At 40.7% G+C, this 12,508-nt stretch overlaps 1 protein-coding gene across 3 annotated transcripts in view; it reads right to left on the bottom strand.

Annotated features, from left to right (window-relative positions):
• Positions 1-1,506: 1,506 nt before the first annotated feature.
• LOC144693310 (ubiquitin-conjugating enzyme E2 D2-like) overlaps positions 1,507-12,508 on the bottom strand; it is a 46,777-nt gene continuing 35,775 nt past the window's right edge. For 2 of the 3 annotated variants that reach the window (XM_078563138.1, XM_078563300.1), the window contains 2 exons: positions 11,315-11,364; positions 1,507-2,592 (listed from right to left, as the gene is read on the bottom strand). In XM_078563138.1, the coding sequence (XP_078419264.1) occupies positions 11,316-11,364 (49 nt within the window). In that variant the 3' untranslated portion in view covers positions 1,507-2,592; position 11,315. The remainder of the gene's footprint in view (positions 2,593-11,314; positions 11,365-12,508) is intronic. The other variant, XM_078563222.1, reaches the window with a different exon arrangement.

Here is a 12,508-nt window from a genome sequence, read left to right as displayed (position 1 = left end):
ACGACCACTACCATCTTAGAAGAACAAGGGCAGCAGATACATGGGAACACCACCACCTGGAAATTCCCCTCAAAGCCACTCACCATCCTGACTTGGAAATATCTCACCATTCCTTCACCATCGCTGAGTAAAATCTTAGAACTCCTTCCTAACAGCACTGTGGGTGTACCTACACCACATGGACTCCAGCGGTTCAAGGCAGCAGCTCACCTCCCACCTTCTCAGGGGCAATTAGGGATGTGCAATAAATGCTGGCCTAGCCAGCGACGCCCACATCCGATGAATAAAAAAATACAGCTTTCAAAACACCTGTTAAGTACATCCCTGCTAACTTAACTGTATAGCACTATTGGTCTGGGACTGGGGAGGCAGAAAAATTATGCATGAACTGTAACTTAAAGGGAAAGAACCACCAAAAGCAAATTGCTGGTATCAAGAGAAGCCCACAACGCTAAAAGGAAGCTGTATAGTACAGAAAGATCTCACATTTAAAGTAAATTACATTTACCAACATGCATGATTGCCACCATTTATTCTGGAAAGCCATGGTTAGGGGCAAGTGATTTACTGCAGTAAGTGATTTGTTGCCAAGATATTCACTTTCTGGGACGTTATGCAAAATACTGGAACAGAAAAATACTCTATAGCCAAGTGTAAAAACCACCAGGAAAGTGAATTGCCCTAGCTATGATACAAACCATTATCTACCATGCCACCGTTTCCAAATTCCTCTCAGTGCTTCAAGTTTCCCCGGAAGTTAAAATACCTACAAGCATTCGTACGCTGTCATTATCAAGCTTGGAACAAGTACCATTGACTAAGTTTACAATCAGCCATAAGCACTGTAACTGCCAAGGCCAAAACTAAAACCAGTCTAGCAGGTTTTAGCCTCAGTTAAGTTCCAAAGTTACACATTTATAATGTTCCAAATTAAAGTTAAAATTCACTTTTGCTAATACAGTTCTGAAACCCTTGCTACTTCATTTCAGTAATATTTTAATTACTGCATCTTCAGATTTACACAGGTTTATATAACAGTTCAAGACGTAAAGAGTTCTTGTATCAAAAATATCCACACTTTGAAAAAAATTTAAAATGAAGCATAACTAATGGTAAGTAATTGTTCTGCCTCTCTTATCCAATTAAAATGAGAGATCTTAAACTGCAAAAACTCAAGTGCAAAGTGGGTGGATGGATGGATGGGGTAAAAATTTGCATTTCAAGTTGCAACTCCTGGCTTCCATTCGCCAAATTATCATTTAGCCGATAAGAGCTGGTCTCTCAAGAAAGAACACTTGCATTGTTGAAACTAGTGACAATCCCATAATATAGCTTTGAGCAGATATATAAAATGGTTTATAGCAGCATGTGTGCTACTCATTGCTTAAACAGTACAAACTGTATTCCTGCTATCAAAGCTCTGTAAGCTTACATCTGCCAATTAATTTCTGGAATTACTTTTTAGTGTAAAAATAAAAATCAGTGTTATCATACATTAAGCATGAACATGATGTAGAACAGTGTATTTCAAGATACAGCATTAAGGCATTTAAAACCACTAGTTAGAATTGTTTTGCAAAATATTTCAACTTGCACATCACAAACAGTTTGAGGCTGCAGCCCATTTTTACAAATAATCTGAAATGCTGCACACTAAAGACATACAGCTATGATACAGCTATGTTGAAATGACCAAAAGAAAGCAAGTTGTACTGCATTCATTCAGGCTACTTAAAAATTGGTTTATGCAACTTTATTAAAAAGAAAAACCCAATGAATATGAGCTATTAGTTGATCAGTCAACCAACAGATTTGAATCATAATTCAGTGCCATGTAAAAGTGTTCTGGAAAACAGATTAACTAATAGCTGTAATTTTTTTTTAAAAAAGCAGTACTATAAATGAAATTTACAAAAATGATCTGAGCTAGTCCATTTGGGAAAGTAGGGAGACAACAACTTCCATTTCCATTCTGCGCAAAACCAAAAACCTTAAGTCATTCCTTTTATTAACACATGCATAAAATACAGAGGATATTTTAATTAATGCTGACACTATAACATCCTGTACCAATCCACCATGATAACAAAGTTATGAGCATAAAGTAAATAAACTCAAATGTTATTGAGTTTATTCCCCATTTTATTTGGGGAAAATTAAAAATGCTGTCCAACAAATCAGCAATCCTTTAATGATAGAGTTAAACTGCTGACCTATCCAATTTCAAGTAAAAAAAGAAAATCACCACCGTTACAGCAACGAGGAATGCTTTTAGTCTCATAACCAAGTTATTATGAAGGTATTGGCCACTTAACACATGCTCCATTTATAAAGAAGGTCAGAGTTTCAGATGATTGATGAAAGTACATTAGAAATTCAGAGAGCTGATCTTGTTGAAGCAGGAAGTACTAAATTGTTTTCTCAAGAGCATGTGGATGGTGGAATGAAGGATGTGGTCTTATATGGGGGCAGCCAAATAGAAAACCAAAAATCAGTAATTTAAAGTTTATTTCAGCTATAATGCAAGATATTTGAATTCCAAGGTATCACATTGCATATTTCTGAGTCCATTCTCGGGCTATTCTGTTATACCTGCAAGTGGAGAGAGAATGAGAGACATGATTTTACCTTTTGATCAACTTATACGGAACAGATTTATTGTACACACCAAGTCACAAAAAGCTTTTCTGGCTTTGGACATGAACAGAAGCACATTGGTCAGGGCAACAAATTCAAGCACCAACACAAGGTTCAATTGAGGAGCAAGATTCAACTATCTATTGTTAACAATTAAATCACACTTTGAAGCAGAAGGTAAATTAGGGGCAGTCAGAACACACTTTTTCCTCTGCTACCCACTTGAGACCTGGATCCTGGTGCATGTTTTGGCAAAATGAGAAAGAGGATTTAGACGACACCATATTCCCGTCCCCTAAAAATGTGGAGTTTAGAGAAAGCCCAGAATTTCAAACCAAGAAGGATTACATGTCAGAGCAATAGATAATAAGAGCCATTTACAAACATAAGCACCAAAGCTCCATTACAGCCAGCAGCTTACTCTCTGCTACATGCAAACAGATGTAAGGCTGCCTATAAACTACATTCTCTTATTCCTAACACAATTGCTTCATTGCTAATCCTCCTCCTTCATGAAGCAAGATTCCATTTTCATTTGAAATTCTCATTTTCCCCACTCATAATTAACTCAACACATCCAATATCATTCATGGATCCTACAAGGTTCTTCATTAAAGGAATATAAAAACAAAATGGGTAAACCATAACAAAATAAAAACAGAATTACCTGGAAAAACTCAGCAAGTCTGGCAGCATCGGCGGAGAAGAAATCAGTCAACGTTTCGAGCCCTCATGGCCCTTCAGCAGAACTGAAGCATAGTTTCAACAAGGGAGAAATATAAATTGGTTTAAGGTGGGTGGGGGGGAAGAGACACATTGAGGGTGTGGTGTGAGCAGATAATCAAAAGATGTCAGAGACAAAAGGGTCAAAGAGGTGTTGAAGGTGGCGGTCTTTGTCTGAGAAAAGTGCTAATTAAGAATGCAAGACAGGATATTCAAAGTACAGCTCTAGTGGGGGTGGGGTGGAAGGACTAAAGGTTTTAGTTTTAGATTTAAAAATAATGGAAATAGGTGGGGAAAGAAGAATCTATATAAATTATTGAAAAAAAGGCGGGTGGGGGGGGAAAAGAAACGGGGTGGGGATGGGGGGAGGGGGGTTTAAGATCTAAAGTTGTTGAATTCAATATTCAGCCCAGAAGGCTGTAAAGTGCCTAGTCGGAAGATGAGGTGCTGTTCCTCCAGTTTGCGTTGGGCTTCACTGGAACAATGCAGCAAGCCAAGGACAGACATGTGGGCAAGAGAACAGGGTGGAGTGTTAAAATGGCAAGCGACAGGGAGGTTTGGGTCTTTTTTGCGGACAGACCGCAGGTGTTCCGCAAAACGGTCGCCCAGTTTGCGTTTGGTCTCTCCAATGTAGAGGAGACCGCATTGGGAGCAACGAATGCAGTAGACTAAGTTAGGGGAAATGCAAGTGAAATGCTGCTTCACTTGAAAGGAGTGTTTGGGCCCTTGGACGGTGAGGAGAGAGGAAGTGAAGGGGCAGGTGTTGCATCTTCTGCGTGGGCATGGGGAGGTGCCATAAGTGGGGGTTGAGGAGTAGGGGGTGATGGAGGAGTGGACCAGGGTGTCCCGGAGGGAACGATCCCTACGGAATGCCGTCAAGGGGGGTGAAGGGAAGATGTGTTTGGTGGTGGCATCATGCTGGAGTTGGCGGAAATGGCGGAGGATGATCCTTTGAATGCGGAGGCTGGTGGGGTGATAAGTGAGGACAAGGGGGACCCTATCATGTTTCTGGGAAGGAGGAGAAGGCGTGAGGGAGGATGCGCGGGATATGGGCCGGACACGGTTGAGGGCCCTGTCAACGACCTCAACCGTGTCCGGCCCATATCCCGCGCATCCTCCCTCACGCCTTCTCCTCCTTCCCAGAAACATGATAGGGTCCCCCTTGTCCTCACTTATCACCCCACCAGCCTCCGCATTCAAAGGATCATCCTCCGCCATTTCCGCCAACTCCAGCATGATGCCACCACCAAACACATCTTCCCTTCACCCCCCTTGACGGCATTCCGTAGGGATCGTTCCCTCCGGGACACCCTGGTCCACTCCTCCATCACCCCCTACTCCTCAACCCCCACTTATGGCACCTCCCCATGCCCACGCAGAAGATGCAACACCTGCCCCTTCACTTCCTCTCTCCTCACCGTCCAAGGGCCCAAACACTCCTTTCAAGTGAAGCAGCATTTCACTTGCATTTCCCCTAACTTAGTCTACTGCATTCGTTGCTCCCAATGCGGTCTCCTCTACATTGGAGAGACCAAACGCAAACTGGGCGACCGTTTTGCGGAACACCTGCGGTCTGTCCGCAAAAAAGACCCAAACCTCCCTGTCGCTTGCCATTTTAACACTCCACCCTGTTCTCTTGCCCACATGTCTGTCCTTGGCTTGCTGCATTGTTCCAGTGAAGCCCAACGCAAACTGGAGGAACAGCACCTCATCTTCCGACTAGGCACTTTACAGCCTTCTGGGCTGAATATTGAATTCAACAACTTTAGATCTTAAACCCCCCTCCCCCCATCCCCACCCCGTTTCTTTTCCCCCCCCACCCGCCTTTTTTTCAATAATTTATATAGATTCTTCTTTCCCCACCTATTTCCATTATTTTTAAATCTAAAACTAAAACCTTTAGTCCTTCCACCCCACCCCCACTAGAGCTGTACTTTGAATATCCTGTCTTGCATTCTTAATTAGCACTTTTCTCAGACAAAGACCGCCACCTTCAACACCTCTTTGACCCTTTTGTCTCTGACATCTTTTGATTATCTGCTCACACCACACCCTCAATGTGTCTCTTCCCCCCCACCCACCTTAAACCAATTTATATTTCTCCCTTGTTGAAACTATGCTTCAGTTCTGCTGAAGGGCCATGAGGGCTCGAAACGTTGACTGATTTCTTCTCCGCCGATGCTGCCAGACTTGCTGAGTTTTTCCAGGTAATTCTGTTTTTATTTTGTTTTGGATTTCCAGCATCCGCAGTAGCTTTTAGCTTTTTGTTTTTATCTATGGGTAAACCATCGCAGCTCCAAATTCTAATCAATCGCAGGAAATGTGTCTCCATTTTGAGCACTCCGGCCATTTCAGCTGCTGAAATTCCGGCTCATTCCCCCTAAGCATAAAACGCACAATTCTCTGCATGTTTCATCCATATTCAGTATTGAAAAAAAGATACTGCTGCAATTTATTCTTGCCCAGGACCTCTATTTTGGAACTATTTATTTCTTCCAACCTGCATGCCTGGCTCTACCTAAAGCACCATTACACTGGTAATTTCCACTTCTGCATCATTATAACTGCCCCTTAGTCAGATGGCTGATTCGTGAACTCACCAAAATGTAACATTTCCACTAAGGTAAAGGGAACAAGTGTACAAATACTATATGATCGCCTTCCAGTCACTGCAGACCTAAAAGTTGCCACACATGCCCAGTTCTCCCACTTTCAACAATTTAGTTATATCGCACAGAAGCATTATAAAGCAAAATAAAACAGTGAGCCACTTAGGATATATTTTGCCAGATGTCCAAAAGCGTGGTCAGAGGTAAGTTTTAAGGACAAAAAAATGGTAAAGAGCCGGTAGATGTAGGGAGCTTAAGGCTTAGGCAGCTAAAGATGTAACAACCAATAGTGGAGGAATTAAAATCAGGGATGTTCAAGAAGCAAGAATTGGATGAGCACAGGGAGGAAGGTTGTGGGGCTGAAGGAGATTAGAGATGGGGGTGAGGTCATGGAAGAATTTAAAAACAAGGATGAGAATTTTAAAATCAAGATGATGCTTCACTGGGAACCAATGTAGGTCAGCAACACAAAACGATAGAGTAACAGGATTTGTTACTGAACACAAAGGCAGAGTTTTGGATCAACTCAAGTTTACGGAGGGTGAAATGTGGTAGACCAGCCAGAAGAGCATTGGAATAACCAAGTCCAGAGGGAGCAAAATCATGAATGAGGGTTTCAGCGGATGCGCTGAAACAACAGGAAAAAATTAGGCCGTGTTACAGATGTGGAATTCGGTGGTCACGGTGACGACGCAAAGGTGGCCAGAAGCACATCTTAGGATCCAGGTTGTGAACGGACTGATTTAATCTCAGATTGTTGCCAGGGAGAGTGATGAGGTCTGTAGCTAGGGAACAGAGTGGGGACTGAAGATAATGGCTTCAGTCTTCCCAATGTTTAAGTGGAGAAAATTTCTGCTCACCTACTACAGAACGTCAGATGAGCAGTCTGATAATTTAACAGCAGTGGGAGAGTTGAGAGAGGTGGTGAGGTGTTGTCAGCGTACATGTGATAACTAACGCTGTGCTTTCAGATGATGTCACCAAGGTGCAGCAAGTAGGTAAGAAATAGAAGGGAGCCAAAGGACAGATCCTTGGGGAGCACCAGAGGTGACAGTGTGGCAGCAGGAAGACAAGCCACTGCAAGTGATACTCTAGCTATGATTAGATAGATAAGAACCAGGCGACAGCAGTCCTGAACAGCTGGACAATAGTGGAGAGGATTTGGAGGAGGATGGTGTGGTCAGTCATGTCAAAGGCAGCAGACAGGTCGAGAAGGAAAAAGAGGGAAAACCACATAACCACAGGTCTGCACAAGTCATTCTTCCACTCCATTATACCTTTTAGACCATAAGATGTAGGAGAAGTAGGCCATTGGGCCCACTGAGTCTGCTCCGTCATTCAATGAGATCATGCCTGATCTGATAATCCTCAACTCCACTTTCCTGCCTTTTCCCCATAACCCTTGATTCCCTTAGTGATTAAAAGTCTGCCTCAGCCTTGAATATACTTAATGACCCAGCCTCTACAGCCCTCTGCGGTAAAGAATTCCACAGATTCACTACCCTCAGAGAAGAAATTCCTCCTCATCTGTTTTAAATTGGTGTCCCCTTACTCTGAGATTATGCCCTCTGGTCCTAGACTCTCCCACAAGGGAAAACAACCTCTCTGCATCTACCGTCAAGCCCCCTGAGAAACTTATGTTTCAATAAGGTCGCCTCTCATTCTTCTAAACTCCAATGAGCACAGGCCCAACCGATTCAAACTCTCCTCATAAGAAAATCCCTCCATCCCCAGGATCAACCTAGTGAACCTTCTCTGGGCTGCCTCCAATGCCAGTATATCTTTCCTTAGATAAGGGGACCAAAACTGTTCACAGTATTCTAGGTGTGGTCTAACTAGTGCCTTGTATAGTTTTAGCAAGACTTCCCTCTTTTTATACTCCATTCCCTTTGAAATAAAGGCCAACATTCCACTTGCCTTCCCTATTACCTGTTGAACTTGTATATTAGCTTTTTGTGATTCATGCAAGGACTCCCAAATCCCTCTGTGCTGCAGCTTTCTGTAGTCTTTCTCTATTTAAATAATATTCAGCTCCTCTATTCTTCCTGCCAAAGTGCATAACCTCACATTTTCCCACATTATATTTTATCTGCCACGTTTTTGCCCACTCACTTAACCTGTCTATTGCCATCTGTAGACAGTCATCCTCACCACTTGCCTTCCCACCTATTTTTGTGTTATCTGCAAACTTTGTTTGCACAGTGTGCACCAAACTACAATATTTTTAAAGCAATTCAAGCTGAGTAAATTTTAGTTTTCTGAAACCAAAACGCTTCAGAAAAAAGTTTACAATTACAAATTACAATATACTTCAAAGACAATTAAATCTGACACATTCATTCCATTCGAATGCCCATTATCCCCACAATACTGAAAAAAATTACACCAGTATTTTACAGAAAATCCTATAACAGCGGATAGTATCATGGTCCAGACATGCACTTTACTACTGTCTCTGGAACATCCACTTACAACCAGAAACTAGAATGAGCTGATTAGTCAGTACTTTGCCTCACCCTCTGAGTCAACACGAGTCAGAGAAGATCCTAATTTCACAAATGGTATTATAAATAGACAGACAAGTAAAATACAATGAACAAAACAAATTAACTTGGTCATTCATATTGTTCATACAAATGGAATGGCCAAACTAGAATCCATACAGTATCCCATTTCAAATCACGCTCAATTTTTTTGTTTTAACAGTTTTTACTTCTAAAATGTGTCAATCATTTCAGTCTCTGTCACACAATTTTCATCCAGCACTACAGCAGCCTGCACGTGGTGCTTCAAATCTCATTTGTGATTTCCAACCTTGCCCAGCTGGATTACATTAACTTGAAAAAAGCCTTCAAAAGATTCAGTCAAAAAGAGTAAGAGCTGTGGTTTTATTGCATGGATGAAATGCTAATCATTATGCTGCACTTTATGGCTTTGAATGATTATTTAAATGAAAAACATTGTGCTTAAATCAACCTGTTGGCATGTTATAGCTACACCATGGTTATAGATGATGCCTTTGGTTCAAGGAACAGGTTTTATGGTTGAGACTATTATTGTTTCTAACACAGCCAAGCCAGTAAATGAATCCAAATGTGCTACTAGAAGATTTTTTCATCATGAGAACCAATGATCAAAATAATAGTCTTAATTCTGCAAATCTTAAGTTAGTTTGTTTTAAAGGTGACTTTACTGACAAAATTATAATACAAAGAAACATCAAAAAACACAACTCAGTTGGGTCAATTTTAATTTCAATTTTAATTGATACATAAATTCAATGTATTTTTATCATATATGCAAATTCTTCATCCTACCAGAGACGCTTGGCAATTTATCAAGTATTTGGTTTAGAAATGCTAAATTTTCATCTTGCAGCTTCAAATTGATTTTACTTTAGGCAATTTAAGAAAAAGCTCTAGCTAAAAAAGCTCAGCAACCCCTAATTGAGCACATTGAAAGAAAAGTCTGAATAAAGTAGTTACCAGACTATGACAAAGATAACTTCAATGCAACAAGTATTTCCTGCTTCAGCAAGAGTTTCCGATGAAACTAGGCATTTAGAGCACAGAAAGCTCCTGTGTCATCATGTCTTTACCAGCTCTGTGCTAATACAATCCAAAACAAATCTCACTGCCCCACCCTCTCCACATCTTCCTCAAATTCAAATATTTACCCAATTTCTCTTTGAAAGATGCAATGGTCTCTGCCTCAGCAACCCTCTGCTTGAAGACTTTTTTTTCCCTAAACCCTTTCCTTAGTTTTAATGACAATTTTACATTGTCATAACTCCATAATCTCAAGGAATAGTCTTTCCATATACACTCCAATGTAAAAAATCAAATCTCATTTCAGATTTCTGTCCCAGCCGAAATATTCCCAGCATCACAAATCTTTCCTCCAACTAAGACATCCCATCCCTTTAACCCTGGTGAATCCACAATATACACTTTGTGGGTTTCAATGTTCTTTTAGTGTGTGCTGTCTCCATATACAAAGCACAAAATGCCTTTGGCCTTATGACCATCAACCTGCACTTGTATTTGAACCCGGAGGCGTCTATTTATCAAATTCCTTCAGCATCTTTCCAACAAGTGTTTACACGCACTGAATTCTCTTCCAACCTCACATGCATTGAAATGCAACTGCCAATTGTCTATTCCGCTAACTTATGTCTTCCTGAAGTCTTATAGTCTTCATGCTTGCAGAGTCAAAAGCCTGGAACTCCCTACCTAACAGCACTGTTGGTGCACTCTCACCACATGGCCTGCAGCACCTCTAACAAGAAAGCTCACCACCACCTTCTCAAGGGCAATTAAGGATGGGCAATAAATGCTGGCCCAGCAAGTGACCCTCACATCCCATGAACGATAAGTAAATAATCTACTTGTGTCAGCAGCTTTGAGATTCCGTTCCCTCTACCCAAGCCAAAACATAAAGCTCAAAAGTGGACCGAGCCCTGACGCCCGGAGTAAAACAACTCCAATCCTAACACCCATTTACACTGATTTCTGTCAACTAGCCAGGGTGCTATATTCCCTCAGATGATATACCCTAACAAGCCTCTTGAACCATATGAAAGCCTTCTGTAAATACATCTACTGTATTTCATTCATCTAGCCACACCTCAAAAAAGAGGGTAATTTTGATTAATCTGTGCATTTATAAGTGTTCACTAATTTATTTCATAAATCATGAATTCCAAAAATTTCCCCACAACTAATAGGCTACCTAGTCTGTGGTTAAGGTTAACCTGTTTATCTATCCCATTGCTGGATGTCATCCAATGTTTAAGCCACACTAATATTTTAGTGTGGAGAACATGGTAAACCAATACTAGCCCTCAGGGAGAATTCTTAATTGTCAAATTAGACTTCAAATAAATCTTGCTAGTTAATGTACATTGCAGTTCCACAATGTTAATGGTGTAAAATAAAATGCATTGGCAGAAGCAGCAAAGCAATGTGACAGCCACAGGGGTTCCACATCAATAATCTCCAAACTGAACAATTTACTTCTAAACCTGAAATTTAAACTTAAATATTAAAATATCCAGTTGTGCTACTAAAACACCAGGACCACAGGACACCAGTAATTTTACACTCTAGTACTGCTGTGGCCTAAAAGGTCAAGCATCCTAAAACTTCACATGCATTAATGTGCACCAATTAAGAAAAGGCTAGTCAATCCTTGCTCCCTTTTCTCTACCTTCTGACCAAACAAAACGCATGTCTGATGAGTTAGTTCATCTCTGATCACTCCATAAGCCAGCAAGCAGAAATATTTAGTTCAAGAGAATCTTGCTATGGGTGCGCATTGGGTTTCAAAAGCTGCAAGCACCTTACCCTAGAGCACTGTATACTTTTCTGTCCACTCTCTTGCTAGTCTGTTATACCTATTAAGGTTGACAAGCACAAAAGTCAGACCTACAAATCTGAAGATTTTAGAACCATAGGATTTTCTCCAATTTTCCCCACACAAAAGAACAACAGTAAGCTTATAGGCAACTACCTCATAGCTTAGTCATGCTTTTAACAACTGATACTGTACCACTAAACAAGGCAATATAATGCAGTATCATGCTGTCTTATGGAACAATCGGCCTGAAATGCTAACTATTTCTTCCTCCACAGATGCTGCCAAACCTGAATGGTTCCACCATTTTCTGTTTTTATTTGATTGCCAACATCTACAGTCTCTTGGTATTCTGTTACAACATTTACACGTGACATACAAATTATATTTCTATCAAAGGGATACCTGAATTTATTGTTACCTTTACACTCCATTGTACAAAACAGGATAGCTGCCTTTACAGTAAATCAAACTACACACTTCTCAGTAACCAGCATACTGCCAGCAGAGGCTAAGAACTTTCCAAACCAGGGAAATATAAAAATGCAGAAATGAGATAACAGGTTCACTCTTCAAAAACAGATCCTGATTTTTTGGCAAAAAAAGCAAGGATCCCTGCCAAGGTTCTGGACTGCAGAATAAGTACCTCATCACTTCCTCATGGAATAAATGTTCATCCTGACCTTGGCATGAGCGTGGGAGAGGCAAGAGGAGAAATTATGCAAATATAGCCATCTCTTCTATTCTATCCAACTCAAATTTTCTCTCTCCTCCCTTTAGGAGTTACAAAATTCTGTAACATGTCAACATAAAATGTTGCTCTTGTAAGCAATTTATGTTTATACTTTCAACATTAAATGAGGGAACAGTAACATAGTTTTATAATTAGCCTAGTGGCCAGGACTAATGATCCAAAAACATGAGTTTAAATCCTACCACAGCAGCTGGAAGGTTTAAATTCAGTTAATAAATAAATCTGGAATAAAAAGTGAGGACAGTATCACTACTGGTGACCACAAAACTATTGGATTGTCATAAAAATCCATCTGGTTCAATACTGTCCTTTAGGGAAGGAATTTTTAAAAATTATTTCATAGGATGTGGGCGTTGCCAGCTAGGCCAGCACTTATTGCCCATCCCTAACTGCCCATGAACTGAATGGCTTGCTCAGCCATTTCAGAGTC

Source organism: Cetorhinus maximus, chromosome 1 (assembly GCF_964194155.1).
Source record: "Cetorhinus maximus chromosome 1, sCetMax3.hap1.1, whole genome shotgun sequence".
NCBI lineage: Eukaryota > Metazoa > Chordata > Chondrichthyes > Lamniformes > Cetorhinidae > Cetorhinus > Cetorhinus maximus.
The sequence above is the reverse complement of the archived record's forward strand: the minus strand, read 5'-3'. Positions and strand labels throughout refer to the sequence as shown.